Below are 21,124 nucleotides of genomic sequence, written 5' to 3' on the forward strand. Positions count from 1 at the left end.
GGGAACACACGGAGAGTGGTGTGGAATGAGGTGGAAAGATTTGCCAAAAAGGAGAAGCTTGAAATTATCATCGAAGAATACATGAATTAAACACAAGACGTGTGCGCTGTGGGAATTACATCAAAGTTGCAGTGTGAAGATGGTGATGTCTTCGTATCGGGCTCGGCACGATGCGTGGGCGGGAGATCCGCTAGCGGCGCACTGCTGATTGGTTTCATGCAGGTCCGCTTCAACCCCAGAAATAACTCCCCAAGCCGCGCATCGTGAGCGCCGCTGCCACCAGAGTGTTGCGCCCGTGCTGCTGGCGAGCGCTTCCGATAATCTTCTAATCCTGCACTATGTAGAGCGCGAGCACGTCTATTATACCAAGGCTCGAAACCTCCGGCACCATGGACACGATAGCAGTGGCCCCCAAGGCGTCGGCGCTGGCGTCGCCCAAGATTGTTAAGAATGCAAAGGGCAACATTGTGCCAAGCAGCCAGATGGCGCATATCGCGTATGGATGCGGTAAGCGCTCTGCCATCCAGACTGTCAGAGGAGGCTACTAACGCATGGCAGAGCACATGGGCGAGATGTTTGAGAAGGCGCGCAAGCAGACGCTCCAGCACTATCGGGCCATCCTCCAGAATATCCACGAGAAACCGAGTATAATAGCGCAGACATACACTGCGCCGGCGGATGCGCGCAATGTAGTGTCGCTGAGGCCGCTGTACCTGTGCTTGCAGTGCCCGAGCATCATGACCGAGGTGGATCGCGATTTGCACTTCGAGACCAAGTCGCACTGTTTCTGTGGGTTCAAGACAATGCCGTATACTTGCGAAGGCTAACAGGAAGCAGCTGTCGAGTCACGAGACGGCAACATATACTGTGGCAATTGCCAGGACTTCATCTACGACGAGACGTTGGATGTGCTGAGAGTACAGAAGGGTGTGTGGCGGCATACTCATGCTCCAAGACATCAGATTGGCTGACTACAACACAGGCAAGAAGCGAAAGTACGAAGATAATACCACGACCGAAGACCACAAGCTCGTAATCAGCAACTCGACCTTCCTCCCCTGCCGCGCGATAGGCCTACGTGGGCTCTATAATATGGGCCAGACATGCTTCATGAGCGTCATCCTACAAACCCTCGTCCACAACCCGTTCATACGAAACTTCTATCTTTCCGAAGGTCATAAGCAGACAGAGTGCGAGAGGGACTCATGTGTGAGCTGTGCGCTGGACGAGATGTTTGTCGAATTCCACTCAGCTGAGAAGACGGAGGGCTTTGGCGCTGTCAGCATGCTCATGGGCAGCTGGCTGGCAGGAGAGGCTCTCGCGGGATACCAGCAGCAGGATGCGCACGAGTACATGCAGTTCATACTCAACACGCTGCACCAGGCGAACGGCGGATCGACAGACGACTCAGAGGATTGCAAGTGCGTGGTACATCAGGCCTTCTGCGGGAAGCTCTCAAGTACGGTGACATGCGACAATTGTCGCAATGTGACCACGGCGCAAGACCCGTATATGGACCTTAGTTTGGACGTACGGATACAAGGCAAGAAACGGAAGATCAAGGAGGAAAAGGGTGAAGAGACACCTTTGGATTTGAGGGACTGTCTCGAACGCTTCACGGTGAAGGAGAAGCTGGGCTCAGCAGAGTACACATGTCGAAATTGCGACAGTCCGCAGAATGCGACCAAGCAGCTGAGCATCAAGAGGTTACCACCGGTTCTCTCCATTCACCTCAAGGTAAGTACCAAGACCCGTCCGCAGCGTCCCTGTACTGACAATTACTCAGCGCTTCGAGCACACAAAATCCACGTCCTCCAAGATCGAAACCCCCGTTCGCTTCCCTGTCAAACTAGACATATATCCTTACACGACCTCCCACAAAGCCGCCATGCGCGCCGTGAAGACCTCCGGCGCACCGCTCTCGAACCACAACGTCAACAGCCCGGCGAACGCCCTCGTATACGAACTGAGCAGTGTCATCGTGCACAAAGGCAAAATCGACTCTGGACACTATGTCAGTTACAGCAGGGAGGGTAATGACTGGTTCATGTTTGACGACAGCAAGGTAGTGCTGGTCAGCGAGGCAGAGGTCCTTGCTGCAGAGGCCTATCTGCTATTCTACATGGTTGGCGGACTAGAGGTATAAGAGCCTCCTTGGAAGAAGGTGGAGTTCCGGCAGTTTGGTGTACAGTATCTCTGCTCGGGCATGTTACAGGCCCATGAGCTGCATGATTGGCGTTTAGAGGGCACTCTGGCGTTTGTGAGGGCAGTTGAGACGCCCTCTTTCTCTTGGTATTATCTGGCATACGGGCTTCAACGTTATCACTTTCTCAATACATTACAAGTTTTCTTCCACACACACATCTGACCAGCCTCACTCAATGACGCTGACTTCTTTCGAACGCATTGGTGTTCATCATCCCCATTCCCAATCAGGCCGTCCGCCCGATTCATGCTATCACAACCTCTCCACTCGGGAAACTTTGCCGCGTCCAATACCGCCGCACACACACAAACGCGCCGTTTCAACGCACACTTCGTAGGGCAAAAAGCGATCTGAGCAGTAGCTATTTTCACCGCAAGCAGGCACAGCCGGTGGCTTTACACCGCTCATCACATCCTCTTGCAGCAGCCACCCCACTCATGCAATATATCTGCTATCGTTCATGATTCAGCGTTTCGTGAGATAAATATATTAAGGTATCGCTGCCTCGCAGAATGACCATTCGACTTTATTCTTTTTTTACTTCATGTACTAATTGAACGGCGATTTCGCCTTTGTCGAACTCGAGGAAGTATTGCTCCTTGAGCTGGAATCCTCAAACATGGTTTCGATCTGGGTATTAACCGTTATCCCCTTCCCACTCACAAACTGCTCGACGCCGCCTATTTGATCTGACGGCGGATCTGTGAAGAGCGAATCTTCTGATCCGTTTGCTCGGTTCCGGGTGTCGTGTGTGGAGTGTAGACCGCCGGAGATTTGGTTCGAAGCCGTCAGGCGGTTTCCGCTTGCTTTTCGCCGTGCGGACGAGAGTTCGTAGTGGCGGCCGTAGCTGTTGGCGGAGTCTTTGGTGGTGTTGTTTGTGCCGAGGATCATGGAGCGGAGCGCGGGGAGACAGGTGGCGATTATGGCGATGGCGGTTTCGATCATGGAGACGGTGCAGGTTAGCATCGTTTCATTCCTGTGCGAGTAGTAGGCTCGGACGACTGGCGAGATGTTAGTCTGATTCCAGTTCATCTCGAATCTGATGGGGACGTACTGCTGGCAATAACGACGAAGAAACCCAAGGCGAAGATTCCGGCTACACCGAGCTTTTGCTTCAGCTTCATCTGCAGCCGAGAGACCATAGTGATGGGCAGGCAGATGATGAACACGTCGGTTGCGATGTTGAAGCAAATCGTGATCCAGTAGTTGATCTCGGCGGCTTTGGGACTGCATTGATCTGCGCATGGTCAGTCTCCACCGTTCGCATACATGTGGGTCAGGGTTTGCTTTTGCTCACAGGCTGGGTTATTCGACCATCGCTTGTCGTGGGGGAAACACTGAAAGATGATGTCGAAAAAGATGACGAGGTAGGTGACAGCTAATCCGGCAAGCGTGAAGTTGTACACAAGGACCAGACGCGAGCCGGGAGCAGCCAGGCTCTTGTAAAAGAAGACCAGGGCGAATTTGATCGCCCATAGTGAGGAAACGTAGAGCGTCGATCCGGGGATGATCATCTGCATTATGCCCTTGAAGTTTTCCGGGGTTATAGACGCCATGTCGCCCAGCCCTAGGTTCCACATGTGTTGCTGGATGATGAGGTCCCCGATCAGACATGTCAGAGAGAGTAGGATCAGATAGTCGTCAATTCCGAGGTTGCCCAATCTCGACCATCGCGCATACATGCGTAGCGCGACAAAAGGCACCGTGGCTACGGTACAGATATACCATGACACCTGTCAACTGAATCAGTACTGCACATAGCATACGAAGCATGCAGGAAGAGGAGGACTTACCACCTGCCCAAGCTCACTGTCCACCATGTTGCTTTGCTTGTGTGGCCGTCACCGAGAAAAAGGCCGTGAGGAGTTCGAGCCTGCTCGCTCCACTCTAGTTGGAGATCCAAGAACAGTGTGTGGAGAGTGTGACGAGGGTGAGTAGAACGTCGATTGACAGCGGGGCTGCCGCAACAAGTACCATTTTTCTTTACTCCACGGGCAAACGACCCCCTAAAGTAACTTTACAGGATGTTGCGGGTTGTGCAACTAGTATGCCGTCCCGTAGCGTTGTGGCATGATAGCATCAGGGGACCTCCCAAAGCCCAACCAACCGTAAGCTGGCAAGCATCTGAGAGGTCTCGGCCGCTAGAGTCGGTAGCCAAAATTGAGCTGCGAAACCCTTCTACGGCCGCTACTGAGTGGCAACGTTTTCATGCGTTAGAGCAGGTTCAGCTACGCTGGTTGGAAGAATCTGACTCGAGACGACAAAACTACATGTATAGCATCGTGTCCGCCGAACGGGGCAGTGGGAAACCATACGCCACTGCTCGCATGTGAAGAGACTACCGAGTAATGGATGGCAAAAAATCGTCGTTGGCCTCGGGGTCATGGGTGCGAGGATGAGAAGGGTTGTGCTCAGATCCGTATCGAGGTTCCATGGTTCGGTCCGATGAGGATGCAAGCATCCTAGCTCGCATGGCGATGAACGACAGGGAGCACCGGTCTGGAAGGCGAGAACTAGACACATGGCGCACGAGGCCGACAGGTTCTACCTTGGTACCGTCACCTTCTAGCGCTTTTGGTGTCTCAGCCGGGCTTCTAGCATGGATGCCGCACGGTAGCTGCGATTGGTTCGACTCGCTTAGCTTTCCAATTTTGCGGTCCCTGAATCTGATCGGACCTCGGATCCTGCGGAATCTGCAGAGACGGAGATGAAAATGCCCTATTTTCCCTCGCGGCTCCTTCAGGCTCCACGCCGGGCAATCTTCGGCAGTTGGACGTTACATGGTGTTGCTGTGCTGTTGGCGGCGAGAACTCGTTCCAGCTGGTGGCAGCCCGCCAAAGTGGTGCCCTATATAGCCATGTGTAAGCCCAAACACGATCTACAGCCTCCCGCCAAACTCTATCTCTTACCCAACATCGTGTTTCCCTGTCCTGCGTCATGAAGGTTCCCTCGGCTCTGATTGGCTTGCAAAGCCTCTCGCTAGGCGTTTTCCTCGGACAGGTGGCTGCCACGCCGCTACCTCCGAAACCTTCAAGAGCAACCGTCGCGGATGGAACGGCGGCCCTCGATCAGGGAACTGTGAAGGGTTTCACTGATGATTATGGAAACTCTGTTTTCCTCGGCATTCCATTTGCGCAGACAACTGGGGGACAGAACCGGTATGTAATGGCGGTCCTGCATCGCCTCCGGTTTACTGATCATTGCGTAGATGGAAGGCTCCCAAGGACGTCAAGAAGCTGAAGAAGGGCGAAGTGCTCGATGCCACAAAGTATGGTGCGACATGTCCACAGGCCATTACCGGTACAACATACTCCCAGCAAGATGAAGATTGCTTGAACCTCAACATCTGGGCGCCATCTTCGAACAGTAAGCTGCCACGGGCGCCGCCGATGCCTCATAAACCGAATGGACCTCACCATCCACCAGGCCCTCCGTCAGGCCCACCAGGTCCACCGGGTTCTCCACCAGGCTTAGACGCACCCGGTGGTCTTCCGGTATTCGTCTACATGTACGTGATTTCCCTGTACGAACTGTGTGTGGAGCATATACTGACCCGGGAAATCCAGGTACGGCGGCGCGATGGTGACGGGCTCAAGCAGCAATCCAGCCTATGTCGGAGAGAATTTCGCTCGCAAGGGAGTTGTCTTCGTTAGCTTCAATACTCGTGAAAGTCTTTGGGCATACCCCAACTCTGCCGAGCTTGTCGATGGAGAGGAGTCGCAGAACTTTGGCATCCTCGATGTCGACAAGGCTTTGCAATGGGTCTTCGACAACATTGCCCAGTTTGGCGGTGATCCCAACCGTGTCGTGTTCGGAGGTCATTCATCTGGCTCTGTTCAGGTTGACCACTACCTCTGGAACCACCCCAACACACCACTCGTCGGGGCCGTTCAGATGGCTGCCAACGCAAAGTCTGGTCCTGCCGTCGGCCCTACCAACCAAGCGCTCGACCTCGTTGCCAAAGAGGTTGGCTGCGCAACTGGTGCAGGACAGCTCGAGTGCCTGCGCAAGGTGGACATGTACGCCTTCCAAACCGAGGCCTTCAATGCCACCTTGAACACGTACTTCACGCCTGTTGTAGACGAGAAGACACGCTACCAAGACTATGCTGCGCGGTTCGCTGCCGGCAACTACGCTTCCCATGTACCCCTCCTGACGGGTAACTCCGACAAAGAGGGCGCCCTTTTTGGTCTGGTGTATGGCAGCGAGAACACAGACTTTTCGGCGTGGCTCAAGACCTTCGATGCTGACGTCGCCGAGATCCCAAACAACATCATCGAGGCCGCGTACGACATCGCCGACTACTCCAGTGTCTCGGAAATGAGCGGCGCCCAGTACGGTGATGCACGCTTCTTCTGCCCTGTCGACCACTTCATCGACTTGCGCAGCGAGACCCAAGACACTTGGTCATACCGCTTCCTCGGCAACTACTCCAACCTCCTGCCTCTGCCTGTCGACTACCCAACACACGGCGCTGAGATTCCCTTCTTCTTCGGAGGCAACGGTGCCTTTGCTGGTGTTGAGGGAGTGACTGCCGAGGAACAGGCGCTTGCTGACTTCCAGAACGACTGGTTCGTCGAGTTCATCAAGAACCCCGCCGCTGGTCCTGGATGGGAAAAGGCCACTCCTCGCAGCGGCCCGATTGCAAAGCTTGGTGTGCCTGGGGACGAGCTTACTGTTGAAATTGGCAACACAGCCGATTACAATGGCAGATGTCAAAAGGTATACAACCCATATCTACCAAAGTACCCTGTTATCCAGAGCGTACTCTCCGGTGTCATGGACATGGTAGAGGGCATCATCGGAAACTAGAATAACGAATACATAAGCAACCGGAAGGCTATCATGAGACCTTAGCAGCTTCCATAGTTAATCCTAATGTAAACACATCAACAGTGATCGTCCCACTTCAGGAAGTTCTCTCCACTATGGTGATGAACCAATCGCATTTCCAGAGGTCTCGCCTTGGGTCGACAAGAAAACACGTGATCCCGAGGTCTGATTCTGAAACTGGGCTCAGAATCTGTAGGGTTCTCTGACGATGAAACTGGTGTTGTCGCTGATGCGGAAAGAGTCATGCGAAGAGTTGGTAACCTTGGAGTCGGGTCGTGCTGATGAGATCGTGGAGTGCATCAGCAAAGTAGTGGACGTGGTCGACTTGTGGTCGGCGACGTTGCTCTCGGCGACACTGCGGTGCGGTGATTGCGCAGGACACGCTTCTGGGGAAATCCGCATCCTTGCAGGGCATGCTCTCTCGATAAAATCGCATCTCGAATTTTGAGATGTCGAATTGCGGCTGCTGGGGAGGGCTTTCTAGACCCCAATACATCGGAAAGCACCCGTCTTGGCGAGACCTAGCAGGCCCCTCTCCCTGCTCCGCTAAAGGAAGGAGGATACGACAGAAGGATTGCAGGCGAGGCTCGTAACACGGCTTTGCAGCTCGAAGTGTTTAGCAAAGTAAAATGCGCATGTGGGACTGCTCAACACAAAGCGCGAGGCTGAGTCTGGGTTGCTGGTGGTTACCCAGGTACCAATTCGTCGCATGGCAGGTGCGACGACACGCCTCGTGGAACTTGAGCAACGTCTTGTCTTTCCCCACGATAGACCCTGGAAACCTCTCGTCTTCCTCTCACAATGCCACGCCGTCGCACGCGTTTCCACCAAGCTCAAGCCCCAATGTTCCATACTAGGCGGACCCGAGTTTCGCAATTAGCCATGCTGAGGCTGATTGGACCAAGGCTGACGTTTTCTCGCTCGCCCCATCCCGGCTTGGCCCCAAGCGGGTCTCATCCACAGCGCCCCTTTTCTCAGGGCTCTTGAGATGCAATTGACACGACATGAACGGAAGCAATATATCAAGATCAAGAGTCAAATAGAGCGGAATCTGAGAACTGTATGGCGTACGTCAAAGTCAACTGCTGTCAAATCCCTCTAAGAAATTTACCATGGAGTTTACAGGGGATGAGACGATCTACATAAGGCCTCCCCTTGGCACACGGGGGCCTAAAGCTGTCACGCACCCGTCGACAAGGGCGGTATGCCTCATGGCGCGCGATGCGTGTACTGTACAGGCTGCGCCTCTCCATCCCCCCACTGTGACTAGATGCGCATTCTGAAATTGATGCGTCGGTGAGCCCATGTGGCTGAAATACATACAAGCGTTCCAACCGCTGCTCGGGTCTGGACCTGGGCCTGTTGTCGATGCCAATTCTGACATGAAAAGGATCCTTTTGTCTCTGAAAGACTTTTAACGTTGATCTTGTCAGGCCATGACCGCAGACTAACCTTACTGTCCCTGCCTGTCGGTACTCCACAGCCTTCTACCTTTTACTCAGGTCCACCAGGCCCGTTTAAGCTGGCCCACACCCCCGTTATCACACGTCTTGCCCGCAGCATACAACTCTTTATAGACTCGCTTCCACCCATGGCCTGCACGTCGATCAGGCGTCCGAGCAAGGTTTTGGTGCAAATCACGATCGAACTCGGTCTCCCTCTGCACTTCCTTCACACCACACCCGGTTTCGAATCAACGCCACTATGACCGCGCGTGGCCGTCTCGAACGCATCGATGAAGACCAGGAGTCTCCCTTCCAACGCCGGACCGTATGCGACCGACTCCAGGACTATCGCCAGCTTGGCTGGCTAGCATGCGCTACGACCTCGCTGCTCACCACACGGCATTTGTTGATTGAAAGAAATCTGCATTATCCCTTGCAACTGTACATTACCCAGATTGCGGCTACGGCCCTAGTCGCTTTCCTTTTCCACCCATGGAGAACGAGCGCTCAACATGCCAGCGAGCAAGACCAACGTAGGAAGCGACCAGTTCAAGGTGGACTATTATTGGCCGCTTCGAATCTCCTACAAGCGGTATCTGCATTCTGCATAGTGCAAGCAGTCCTGCATACTTCGAATCTACCGCTACTATGTATGATCACGGTATGTTCTCTAGAGCAAGCTTGACATGCGTTCCGCTGATCATATCAGACCATAGCCTTCTTCGCTGAAGGTGTAGTTCTCTATGTGTTCAACTACACACCTCGCTCAAACGCAGAAACCCTGTCTTTGAGCCTGCTTGCCACAGCTTGTGCTGGTGTCCTGTTCATGGAATACCGACTAATGGTACCAAGTTTGATCGCATCGATATTGGCAATGCTTCTCGTTGGTGCAGCAAGTGCATTGAAGAAGCTTGTTGCTAGACACTATCCGGGAGAATATGCTACCCGAAGCATGAACGCAATGTTGCTCGTCGTTATGGGCGGTCTGCTTGCATTGTTCTGTCTTGTCAGCAACTTCCCAGGCGAGCACTGGGACTCATTCGACACAAGCAGCCTGCCTCTCCGCGGTCTGAATGCCTTTTCAACAGCAGCGGCATTGTTGAGTGGAGGCTCGATACTCTTCCCAATGGATATCCAGTCAGGAGGCCAACTACCCGGAAGCAGCTTTGCCGCAACACAACGCGTCCGCAGCGCCACGACAATTCTAGCCATGGCAGCTATCACCGGCTCTTTCACCGTTCTGTCAACGCGCCGATCCTACACTAGCTTTTACCAACTATCATGCTTTTTCCTCGCCATCATGTGCGCCTGCGGCAAAGACATCTACGACACGGTTTGGAAACCGTCCAACCGTCAGGACAGCTCGCGCGGAAGCTACGATCTCGTCTCACGCTCTCCCAATGCACCGATCGACGATGAAGAGGATTTTGGTACCAAAGCACAACGAGCATCACGGCCAAGATCGCAGGGCAGTAGTGCTCGCTCTTCTTTGGTCAGCTTGGTCTTGATCGTGCTGTGGACAGCATTCGTGAGCTTGAACTTTGGACAACGACAATACCCTCGGGAGGAGCCGCGCCTGGATCTACAATACGAACCCATTGGGCCTTTGGAAGTTGTGATCAGCATGTACAAAGAGCGCACTGAGGATGTTGCTGCACTTATCAAGAAGTTGGAGAGCATGCCACAAATGACAGAGGCTCTTGTCACGATTTACTTGAAGGATGGCGAAGCAGACGAGAGAAAGATCAAAGCGGAAACGAACGCGCACGAAGTCATCAAGCTACCAAACATAGGACGCGAAGCCGAAACTTACCTGAACCACATCGTCAACCGCTGGGACAGCCTTGCGGAACGAACGATTTTCCTCCAAGCCGACGTTCACAACCCACGAGAATTCTACCCATTCTTCGAGCGATATTTCCGGGCGAACCAGACAGGCTTCCTCAACCTTGGGTGGGCGGGGATATTATGCAATGGCGACGACTGTGGGGACAAGCGCGGCTGGCGTGATGAGACATCGCTGTTCGCGGACGTACAATCCCGAATCGACGGATCCACTCGTGAGAACGTGCTGCTCAGCTACAAAGGCCAGTTCGTTGTCACTGCTGCGCGCATTCGCGGTATCGACAAGTCCATCTACGACGACTTGTGGCAGCTCTTTGTCGACGAGCACAGCTGGGCACACCAAGAGCCCTACCTTCAAGAACGACCCGATTCGATGAGCCAACCCTGGTTCGGATACACAATGGAGAGGATATGGAATGTACTGTTTCAGTGCTCAGACATGGATGTTGCATGGCGATGCCCGACTCTGTTGAGCGGGTGGAGACCTGGTGGTAGCATTGCCGACTGCCAGTGCTTTGATTCAGAATCGGCTGAGTAGGTGGAGAAGCATGTGTAGCGTCTGAGCATTTTTTGTTTGTTTGTTGTGATACCCCTAGACGTCGAAAGGCGCAACGCGATGACGCGAATTTCGGTCGCTTGTTGTTAAATATAGATGACGCGCAATAAGGCGGAATAATAATAGTTTCCTCAGATTCAGTGCGCACAACCTGGGAACGATCATGATTCCCGTCAGAATGCCATACACGCGAGCATGCTTTTTCCTGCCGAGCGGAACAGCATGGCCGTGGAGCCCGCGGACGACCATGGCACGCAGAAAATGTCATCCCAAAGCGTTTGAGGTCTTCATGCATCACAGGGCTGCGAATGCAGGAGGTTCGAAGCGCCAAGCTGAAACACTCTGTGCCGGCCAGATCTCGCGTTCCCGTTTGACACGTGATACAGACACCCCACTTTCAATGCTCGCACGGGTGCCGCAATCGATCCTTGCGCACAGGCGAGCCACCACTCACACATGACTTGGCCGCATTGCACAGCCATGGCGTCGCAGATACTCTCCTTTCTCTCGAAACGTTCCATAAGATCACTCGCGGCGACGTTTTGTACCTAGCCGACCAACTTCCCATGCTCACACAGGGACATTGCCCGTCTTCGAGCTCTGGAAAGCCTGCGGCGAACCCCGTATATTGAACCTTCTAATACTCCGGGATACCAACCTGCAACCACTATCACATCTTCGGGAACTAAACGACAGCGTTCCTTCCACTTGGAACTAACGGACCCTGCATACGCCATGGCGACCATACAGCAGCGATCGAGCAATAAGCTCTCAGTCTCTTCGAACAGAAGCTCTGATGGTCTCTACAAGCATCGTCAAAGCATGCTCTTCCGAGAACTGGAAATTCTGCTCGAACTCACACCGAGCACTTTCAGCTCACCACTTCTGGCCCTTCCAAGAGAGATCCGCGACCAAATATTCAACTATGTGTTACCCGATCCCACAAGGATTCGTCCGGAACTTCACACTTGCCTCTGGGGTGCTGAGATGTCCAACGGAGAGCCCTGGAGACACGACATCTTTGGATATGGATCCTCCGTAGCCAAAGCATCACGACTACGGCCTGAGCTTCTCTTGATCAACAAACAAATCCGGGACGAGCTGCTGCACAACTACTTTCGCCGCAGCAAGATCACTCTACATGCTGAACTACGGAATACGCGGACGAACAACGACTATTTCGAGTTCTCGCAGCACATCCTGCAACTGCCCATGTTGAAGCATGTAACACATATACGCTTCTACGTTGAATGGAACTACACGACGCTGAAAAACGGAGGGAGGGATCGGATGATGAAAGACCAGACACGTATGACGAAGAATCTCCTTGCCTCCATGGACAAGATCGCCCTGTCACTCCAATGCATCGAGACGATCGAGCTATCGGTACTCTTCTTCTGGAAATTCCGGAGCGGAAAAATGTACAGTCTTTCCATGCAGGACCTCTTTGACCTCGAGGACGTGTTCAAGCGCTGCGCAGAGCTGCCCTGGCTTGGTTTACTCGGCGAAAATGACGTACCTGGGAAGAAGAAGACGACTACTTCTACCTACCTCAGCCCGACTTCGGCAACGACGAACTCTTCGGCGGGTGTGGGCTACAAGATGTCGACGGAGAAGAAGGGTACAGAACAGAGTGGAGGCATGGAAATTTGCATCAGCCGTGATCTGGAAGATGCAATGGAGGAGAGAAGAAAGAGCAGTGTTGACTTTTTCGGCAACTACGAAGTCACAGAGCCTTTGCCTCAGCCTTGTTATCGGCATGGTGCCATGATATGAGGTGAAAGCTTCATAGGAGTATTTTGTTTCATGAAAGGAACATTATTGGCCTTTGGTCGAAGAATACCAGACTCTGCCAAACGACGGCACTTCTGGCACACGAGTCCCGGTCTTACAGCACCTGCTTCGCACGCAGTACCACAATCTGATTATCAACGCTACCACAACGCGAAAAACACCACCACCTACAATACCAGACTTAGTGCAATAACCGCTGTATGCGCAGCGCTTGTACGACGTTCTCAGCACACAAGCTGGTCAGAATGGTTTAATTTTCACGAATGCGAGTGCATGATGAACTTCGTTGCACAAGCTCTCCATCGTATAGTGAGCAGGGACTGAGGTCACGAATCCGCCAGTAAGGGCAGTAGCATGACCTTGGCGATGTTAGACCCACCAGAGGGGTATCACATCCCGAGTTGTGGCGTACAATCTACACTAGGCCATGGGGCTCGGCCGAGGCCATTCAATTTGTTGCTAAGCAAACGCGGGGAAGATGGAGAGGGACGGAATCTGGCAAAGATATCGATTTGAGACTGCTGAATTCAAGCTGGAGTAATAATCGCATGATTGCTGTGACAACATCGTGTTCTGATGTCTCTGTTGTTCTTCTCAGTGATACCCTCCAAGAAGCAAGGTGCAAAGTTGTGAGTGGGGATGACGCACTATCTCGGTTAGGCCTCACGGTAGTCTTCCGCGTCTTGGTGCCCCGTTACTGTGCTCACGAACGAGACTGTTCACAGTCATACTGCAGTGGAGTAAGCGGACAATATTCAATCGAATCATGTTTCCTTGGTATGACATAGAGTTAATTCGAAGCGCTGCGCCTGTGTTGGACCCTTGCTGCGTTGCACCCAACGGAATTAACGCTCAAAGATCTTCACCGAGCAAGCCACAGAACATGCGGCAAGCAGGTAGCCGCAACCGATGACACCTCTCACTAGGGCTAGCTGCATCTTACTTGTTCTTACTTAACGTTGGCCTCCGTAGCTGCCATCCATGGCGCTGTTATATTCTACCCTCCCCCGGATTCAAGCCATTCGAGGCAGCCCGTTATCCCCGGACACTCATGCGGACGAGATCTCCACATGCCAACATCATTAGCTTGACAGCATTCGCTTCGCTGTTTCCAGCAAATACGTTATAATTGCTTTGTACAACCGAGTGACGCACGACTCAGCGGTGACGCATAACATATAGCGAATTCGTTACCCTCTGAGCTCATACAATCTCTACGAGCCACCAACATGCCGCAACCAGAACCACCAGGATTGTATCGCCATCCCACAAGAAGCGAGATCATCGACCTCGCCGCAGCAGAAGGCCACGATGCAAATATCCCAAGCAACCTCGGCTCGATACACCAAGTGCCGAGTCATACATCGGAAAGACGGCACTCGCTAGATGAGAAGAAGGGCGAATACACAACTGGCGAAAGAGATGTCGAAAAGGGAAACGGCTCAGGCTCAATCTCCAGTGCAGACCAACCCGATGCAGAAGAAGAACCCGAACGCGATCCGAATGTTGTCGACTTTGACGGTCCTAACGACCCAGAGAACCCAATGAACTGGAAAGCTTCGAAGAAATGGGGCATGGTCGCGCTCATATCGGCGATTACGTTCCTAACGCCTCTTGCGAGTTCGCAATTCGCACCCGGTGTGCCGGAGGTTATGCGCGACTTCAACTCGACGAGCGATCTGCTTGAAGGCTTCATGGTGTCCGTTTACGTTTTGGGCTTCGCTTTTGGGCCATTGATCATCGCACCGCTTTCGGAGATGTACGGTCGACTTCCATTGTATCATAGCTGCAATTTGCTGTTCATTGTCTTCACAATTGCAGCGGCTGTGGCGAACAACATGGCGCAGTTTGTTGTGTTCCGATTTCTCATGGGCTGCTTTGGAGGAGCGCCCATGGTACTTGGTGGAGGGACTATCGCCGATCTAATCCCACGAGAACAGCGTGGAACTGCCATGGCTGTCTGGATGATGGGGCCAACCGTAGGACCATGTGTCGGCCCAATAATCGGTGGCTTTTTGACAGTAGCAAAAGGCTGGCGATGGAACTTTTGGTTCGTCGCGATAGTGGGTGGTGCATTCTTCATCATGTCACTCATTCTGATGAGCGAGACATCTGGCATTATCATCCTACAACGGAAAGTCAATCGTCTCAAAGCCGAGACCGGGAACACGAAACTACGATCTAAGTTGGATAGCGGCCTCACCCCACGCCAGCTCTTCAAATTTTCGATCATCCGACCTGCCAAGATGTTGTTCCGCTCAACTATCTGCTTCGCCATCTCGCTCTACATCGCGATCACGTACGCCTATCTGTACATTCTATTCACCACGTTCACTGCTGTGTTCAAGGGACAGTATGGTTGGCATGGCGGCATTACTGGTCTCTCGTTTCTCGGTCTCGGTATTGGCTCCCTCATCGGACAATTCACTTACATCCACTACGGTAACAAAGTGGTACACAAGCACATGGCGCGCGGCGACTTCCGCCCGGAACACCGGCTGAACATGATGTGCATCGGCGGCTTCTTCATTCCTTGCGGTCTCTTTATCTACGGCTGGAGCGTGCAATACCAGACGCACTTCATGGTGCCTATCGTAGCAACAGGCATCATCGGGTTTGGTCTGCTGATGACGTTCATGCCTGCCACTACGTACTTGGTCGACGTATTTACTGTCCATGCGGCGAGTGCTATGGCAGCGAGTACAGTGTTGCGTAGTGTTGCAGCAGCATTCATCCCGCTGAGCAGCCAGACGATGTACGCTCAAATGGGTTACGGTTGGGGTAACACTATGCTGGGGTTCATCGCTACGCTACTGATCCCGATACCATTCTTGTTCATCAGGTACGGAGAGAAGATCCGCGCTAGAAGTACAGTCAAACTATGAACACATGCTATGAACTGTAGACTTAGATAGACTCATATACAATAGCAGCCCAATTCTCATACCTTGACCTTCACAAAGAGCTGCGATTCGGTCATGATCCACGATTCCCGCTACATGACTCGTATAGGCTATATGCAGCCTCGGTGTGTACTCCGAAGCCCCACCCAAGGTCTTGCTGAGCAACATTGGAAATACGACGTCAACAGAACCCTGGCCGCGTCTTGCCATAAGTAGAAACCCGGAAGTAAACATTGGTTCCGCAAGTGTTCTATCAATCGCTCTGATTGAATTTTAGTCTCCTACATCAACACGCGACTCGCTCCGCCGCTCACGGAAAGTAAGAGCTACTCCACCATGGCATCCTCACTACCAGAGTCCAACACATCTCTCACATATACGCAACCTTCATCTCAACCACATCTTACACATACACCCATACCAAAACCAGGGCCCCAAGAAGTTCTGGTGAAGATCAAAGCCGCAGCAATCAACCCCGTCGACATCCAACTATGGGGAAACCCCGTAATCGGCTGGCTAGCAGGCAAGAAAGAGAAAGGAATAGGACGCGACTACTCTGGCGAAATTGTGTCGATGGGCGAAGAAGCAAGTAAAAGCGGAAAATGGGAGGTTGGTGACAACGTCTTTGGATTGTGTAATCGACCTGTAAGTCAAGCTTTCGCCTGGCACGGCTTTCGCTTCAAGAAGAAATACGTTGGAACTAACGTTAATTAGATGGCAGAAGGAACATTCACACAATACCTCTCCATCAACCCAACCTCCGAGCCCATCGCAAAGAAACCCACTACTCTCTCACACCACGAAGCCGCCGCCATCCCTCTCGTAGTCCTAACAGCATTCGCCTGCCTCGACTGGCTCCCCTCCGCATCCAGCTCCCCCTCACCCTCGCAACGCCGCGTCATCGTCTCCGGCGCAAGCGGCGGCGTAGGAATGTGGTGCGTTCAACTCGCCAAAAAGCTCTATTCCTGCCACGTGATCGGCATCTGCTCCGGCTCCAACGTCGATTTCGTGCAATCCCTAGGAGCAGACGAAGTCATCGATTACCGCACACAAGACGTGCCTAACTCGCTTCTTTCCAAACGGCCCGGCGGCACGAAATACGATTTATACATTGATTGTGTGGGCGGCACGGAGATGTTTGCGCATTGGAATGAGTTACTTCATCCGGCGGGCGCGTATATTACTATTGTGGGGGATAAGACTTCGAGGACGGCGATGGGTGGGCCGTTGACGTATTTTACGTATCCGTCGCAGGTGATGAGGCATGTTTGGGGGTACTTCTTTGGGCCGCGGTATGCGAACGTCATTTTGTATCAGAAGAGTGAGTTGCTGGAGCAGGTTAGGGAGTTGGCGGAGAAGGGCGAGGTAAAGGTTGTAGTGCAGGATGTCGTGAAGGGCATTTTGACGGAGGAAGGATGTAAAGAGGGGTGGGAGAAGGTCAAGGGGTACATGGTTGAAGGGAGGGTTAGGGGAAAGATTGTTGTTGATGTTGCGTAGGTTCGATGCTATAATCGAGTATGATCAGTGAACCGGACTATCGAACGAAGTGTAACAATCAATTAAAGCAAACTACCATCTATGTACTATTGGGTGTATCACGCCGGGTATCAAGGGGGGTAATGAGACGCTTGAGCACGTATGCTCAGACGTTACAATGAGGGAAAGAACTGTAAAGGAAAAAATGTTGACAGATCCATCAAGGAGATCCTCACAGAAAGGCGACGCAGATGTAAACCTTGCTCCTTGCCAGAAAACTCCAGCCCGTAGCTAGCCCCTGCTCAGCTGTTTCTCGTGAATCCATAATCCAGTCGTTCGAGTCGTCACCGTAGAGCTCCCATTACCCAAGTCGTTCAGTCGTTCAGTCGTTGCCGTGAGACAATCAGTTGTACTTCAGGAAAGTCGTGGGCTCCTGCGATGTGGCGGCGGCAGCAGGAATCCTGGCGTCACCGACGGTTGTCTTAGGATATTCACCCGGGACATGCAGGTCGCTAACGCTGATGTCGGTGTTCATCCGCTTACCCATGCCAGGGTGCGCCATCTCCTCTGCAGTATCCACGAGGCCCACTGGGACGGGCCCGCCGTTGACAGTCTCGCCGAAGGCAGGTGCCCCTACCTCAGACTCGCCTAAAAAAGACGAAGTAGCTCCTGGTGTATCCAACCCGCTTGCATGCTGGGATTGAGTGTGGCTACCAAAGACAGGCGCAACGATCGGAGCAGGGGTTGGCTGCACAGCCGGGGCTACGTAGCCGGTGTCGTCGATTTGGTCGGGGAGGATATGGTCAGGATGCCGCTCGGGGACTTGCGTAGGGGTGGCATCTGGGAAGTCTACCGCGCGAGATTGTTCGACTGGATATTGCTGCTCTTGGTTGAGCTGCTGGGCCTCGTAGTGTTGCTGCGCCAATTGTTTTTTCCGCAATGCTTCGTTTGCAAGGGCTCCGGTGGCTGCACCCCCAACAGCAGGCGCCAACCAGTTGCCGTAATGAGTACTATCTTTGCGTTGGATAGGCTCAGCATGTTCCAGGGATGGCTGGTTGTACTGTTCGACCGAAGTTGGCTGGACAGGGTAAGCCTGAGAAACAGGCGCGTATGAAGGGGCGTCGGCAGTGTGAGGCGCGTATGCCTGCTGGGCGGGTGGGTATGGGTTTACGAAACTGGTCTGCGGTTGATGTTGAGCGGGCTGGGTATACTGGACTGGCTGGACGGGCTGAGCAAGTTCGGGCTGGTAGGCTGAGGTTTGGGCAAGATACATCGGGTGCACATCCTGTGTCGGACCTCCAGACATGGTGTTTAGATCATTGCCGACCTCTGAACTTCCGCTAGATGGCGATAAAGGCGCTTGTAAGTTACGGTTGACCATCAAATCAGACGGGAATCGCCCACCTGGAGAAGGTCGGGAAGGTCGCTCAGACTGATCCCGGTAGGCCTGTTCCTTCATGGACTGGTTGGCTGAGAAAGGAACCGCGTCTGCCTCGTCTTCCTCTAGTCCGCCATCCGAGCTGGCTGAACGGGCGCTGCCGGCGCTGGTACTCCTGACGCTTGCATGGCGACGGACAAAGGCGTTGCGCTCCTCTCCACTCTTCTCAGTCAAGGCCTTGATATCTTCAAACCATGCGACCATGGTGTCGTACGTCTCCGCCCGGAACACCCAAGTATGGCCACGATGCATGGATCCAGCCTGACGGCCTTTGATAACGAACTTGTGAGAGGAACTTCCGGGCTGGGAGCGAGAACCAAGCTTCTGATCTGGCAGATATAGGGACATGACTGGAGGCTGAGTGTAGATGCGGTCGGCCGATTTGAACTCGTGGAGATGCGTTGGCGATAAGACGTACCTAGAAACTGTTAGACTGGGAAGGTTGTCAAGACTAAGTTGCTTACCATCCTGGTGTGTAGGACTTGAGATACTTGCTCTTCCGCTCGAGCATGCCTGCTCTGACTTCGGTAGTAGCAGGGTGGTGCTTGCCAGGGTACTGGATATCTTCCAGTCTGCGCAATGGCATGTCTGGGTTGACGAAGTGAGGGTCGCTTCGCACAAACCTGCTCCATTCGAGATCGCGCGGCATGGCGATCGGGCCATTGCGCAACCGCTCTACCGTGTTGTACTGCTCATCGGCATCGCGCTTTAAGATGGTAGCAAGAGCGTTGTAGGCTTTCTGGACTTCGCCAACGACGATCGACTCGAGTTCGCGGCCGGAGTTTTCAAGGTTGAGGTAGGCCTGTAAACGTTAGTTGAGTCGCCCCTACACGTGCGATAACTGACCCTGTGGAGGTAGTTCTCCTCATCGATCTGCCTCTCCACCTGGCGCTCGACACCCAGACGCACGACATAGGGATCCCCCTTGCCTGCAACTGCCGTGGGGTCTGAATCGGCCAAAGCCAGCGCCTCCTCAAGTGCTGTTACACACTTCCTTGTGGTCTCCTTTTCCTTCTCGACGTTGTTCTTGAAGTCGCCAGACAGCGACTTGATCTCCTTGATCTTCTGCGCAAGATCAGCGCGGAGGCCGCTGAGCTGGTTGATGACGTCGGCCTCGACGTCCCGCGCCTTGTTGGCCTCGAGGATGGCTTGCTTGTGGAAATCGCGGAGGATGCGGTTGGCGTCGTTCAGACCTCCTTCTATGAGGAGAGCGGCGGGGGCATTCGTGTTGTTGATCACGTTCGATACCTTCAACAGCGATTTGGCGCGGTGCTCGTATGAGGATGCGACCTCGCGGAAGTAGGTGATGAGGTCCTTGAGAAACTTTCGCCAAGCTGTCAGACGTCAGTAGGTTTCACGGACGTGTCACGTGCCCAACATACTCTGGAAGCGTTCTGCTAGTATCTCGGTGGGGGTTCCCTTGGTCGGCACAGGAGTGTAGAAGACACTGTCCTCGCGGTCATAGCCATGCTCCTGGTCGTCAATGGTCACGCCGCGTATCGAGCCCGCGTGCATGGATCTCCTGCTTCCACTACGCTTCATGCTGCTTGCCCTCTTGACAGAGTTCTTCTTCTTGAGCGTGCCACTTCGCGAAGGGGTTGCGCCCTGGTTCAAGGTGGACGAGCGCGAGGACGAGCGCTGGTGCATATCACCCTCGATGACGGATGAGCCTCGTGTGCGCGCATCGAAGTCCTCCTCGAACCGCCCCAGGCGCGAGCGCTCATTTGGCGCGCTTAGTGGTGAGTTTCCAAAGTCATTCACAGCGGAGGTGCCATAGCCGCGGCTGAGATGGGCTGGGTCGTCGATGTGCGGTACGGGGTCGTAGGAGGCCGACGGGGTGACTGGGCGCTGGGTCGCCATGGTGGGAGCTGCCTGGTCGTGGATATTGGCTGCGGCGACGGTAAGGTAGACCCTGACGAATATATGTAAGAAGACGTTCGCAAACAACTGCAACCCTGAGCCGCGTTCGCTGTGGCTGGCGATGACGTGTGGAGTCGCGCTAAGGGGTGAGATGCCTCGGAGGGGTCGAGGCGCAGATTGCGAGAGCCCGAACCGACATGGCGCCGCAGATCAATCAATACTTACTGCTTGGAGTGCAATTGTGTCGCAAACTGCTCAATTTGATGGATTTAATGTGAGCCTGAGGGTGCTTGTGATGTCGAGAGGCAGATGCCGGATGTGAAGAATAAAACCATGGCCATCCGCGGCGGCTTCGCGGCACTGAAGAGGCTCACAAAGATGCTTAGGTGATGTCATGTTCCCTTCAATGCTACGCCCTCAACACCATCCGGACATGATCGTCATCGTGCAGCAGTGCCCGACCCTTGAATCGTGTTAGTCTGTGGCGCGGCTGTTACACTTCGGCCTATCATGACTTGCTTGCATTTCCATCCATTGCGCCGTTACTTGCGCCCGTCACATCGAATGTCCTAGCAGCTGTCACATGCAGGCTCGCGGAACACGTAGGCGACACAAGAGGGGCTTCGTGGCCTGCCAACTTCTTCACTTTGACAATCTTGGTCTCGATAAAGCTTCTCGGTGACTTTGCAGCCGCATCGTCCGTCGCCACTTCCATCGCCGCTGGCCAAACACGTGGAGATTCATTGTGGGGAGAGCACAGCCGAACGT

The 21,124-nt window shown here is 53.6% G+C and overlaps 7 protein-coding genes across 7 annotated transcripts; 5 read left to right on the forward strand and 2 right to left on the reverse strand.

Moving 5' to 3' along the window:
* Positions 1 to 389: 389 nt before the first annotated feature.
* Positions 390 to 2,146, forward strand: J4E78_002480 (uncharacterized protein; the record flags this gene model as incomplete). Its single annotated transcript, XM_049363126.1, has 5 exons — positions 390 to 507; positions 559 to 789; positions 838 to 927; positions 983 to 1,737; positions 1,787 to 2,146. The coding sequence occupies 5 exons, from the start codon at positions 390 to 392 to the stop codon at positions 2,144 to 2,146; spliced, it is 1,554 nt and encodes a 517-aa protein (XP_049225718.1).
* A 609-nt stretch (positions 2,147 to 2,755) lies between these two features.
* Positions 2,756 to 4,026, reverse strand: J4E78_002481 (uncharacterized protein; the record flags this gene model as incomplete). The annotated part of the gene is made up of 4 exons (XM_049363127.1): positions 2,756 to 3,207; positions 3,261 to 3,443; positions 3,504 to 3,939; positions 4,000 to 4,026. The coding sequence occupies 4 exons, from the start codon at positions 4,024 to 4,026 to the stop codon at positions 2,756 to 2,758; spliced, it is 1,098 nt and encodes a 365-aa protein (XP_049225719.1).
* Positions 4,027 to 5,143: 1,117 nt separating this feature from the next.
* Positions 5,144 to 7,018, forward strand: J4E78_002482 (uncharacterized protein; the record flags this gene model as incomplete). Its single annotated transcript, XM_049363128.1, has 4 exons — positions 5,144 to 5,364; positions 5,415 to 5,572; positions 5,633 to 5,714; positions 5,773 to 7,018. 4 exons carry the CDS (start codon positions 5,144 to 5,146, stop codon positions 7,016 to 7,018), a joined length of 1,707 nt encoding a protein of 568 aa, XP_049225720.1.
* Positions 7,019 to 9,136: 2,118 nt separating this feature from the next.
* J4E78_002483 (uncharacterized protein) lies at positions 9,137 to 10,867 on the forward strand (the record flags this gene model as incomplete). The annotated part of the gene is made up of 2 exons (XM_049363129.1): positions 9,137 to 9,145; positions 9,194 to 10,867. The coding sequence occupies 2 exons, from the start codon at positions 9,137 to 9,139 to the stop codon at positions 10,865 to 10,867; spliced, it is 1,683 nt and encodes a 560-aa protein (XP_049225721.1).
* Positions 10,868 to 11,620: 753 nt separating this feature from the next.
* On the forward strand, positions 11,621 to 12,661 carry J4E78_002484 (uncharacterized protein; the record flags this gene model as incomplete). Its single annotated transcript, XM_049363130.1, has 1 exon — positions 11,621 to 12,661. The coding sequence occupies one exon, from the start codon at positions 11,621 to 11,623 to the stop codon at positions 12,659 to 12,661; it is 1,041 nt and encodes a 346-aa protein (XP_049225722.1).
* Positions 12,662 to 13,908: 1,247 nt separating this feature from the next.
* Positions 13,909 to 17,079, forward strand: J4E78_002485 (uncharacterized protein; the record flags this gene model as incomplete). The annotated part of the gene is made up of 3 exons (XM_049363131.1): positions 13,909 to 15,547; positions 16,013 to 16,227; positions 16,297 to 17,079. The coding sequence occupies 3 exons, from the start codon at positions 13,909 to 13,911 to the stop codon at positions 17,077 to 17,079; spliced, it is 2,637 nt and encodes an 878-aa protein (XP_049225723.1).
* Positions 17,080 to 17,461: 382 nt separating this feature from the next.
* J4E78_002486 (uncharacterized protein) lies at positions 17,462 to 20,356 on the reverse strand (the record flags this gene model as incomplete). Its single annotated transcript, XM_049363132.1, has 4 exons — positions 17,462 to 18,914; positions 18,961 to 19,298; positions 19,343 to 19,830; positions 19,879 to 20,356. 4 exons carry the CDS (start codon positions 20,354 to 20,356, stop codon positions 17,462 to 17,464), a joined length of 2,757 nt encoding a protein of 918 aa, XP_049225724.1.
* Between the last annotated feature and the right edge of the window lie 768 nt (positions 20,357 to 21,124).

The sequence above is a fragment of the Alternaria triticimaculans genome (genome assembly GCF_023758025.1).
Source record: "Alternaria triticimaculans strain BMP 0046 chromosome Unknown scaffold_2, whole genome shotgun sequence".
Classification (NCBI taxonomy): domain Eukaryota; kingdom Fungi; phylum Ascomycota; class Dothideomycetes; order Pleosporales; family Pleosporaceae; genus Alternaria; species Alternaria triticimaculans.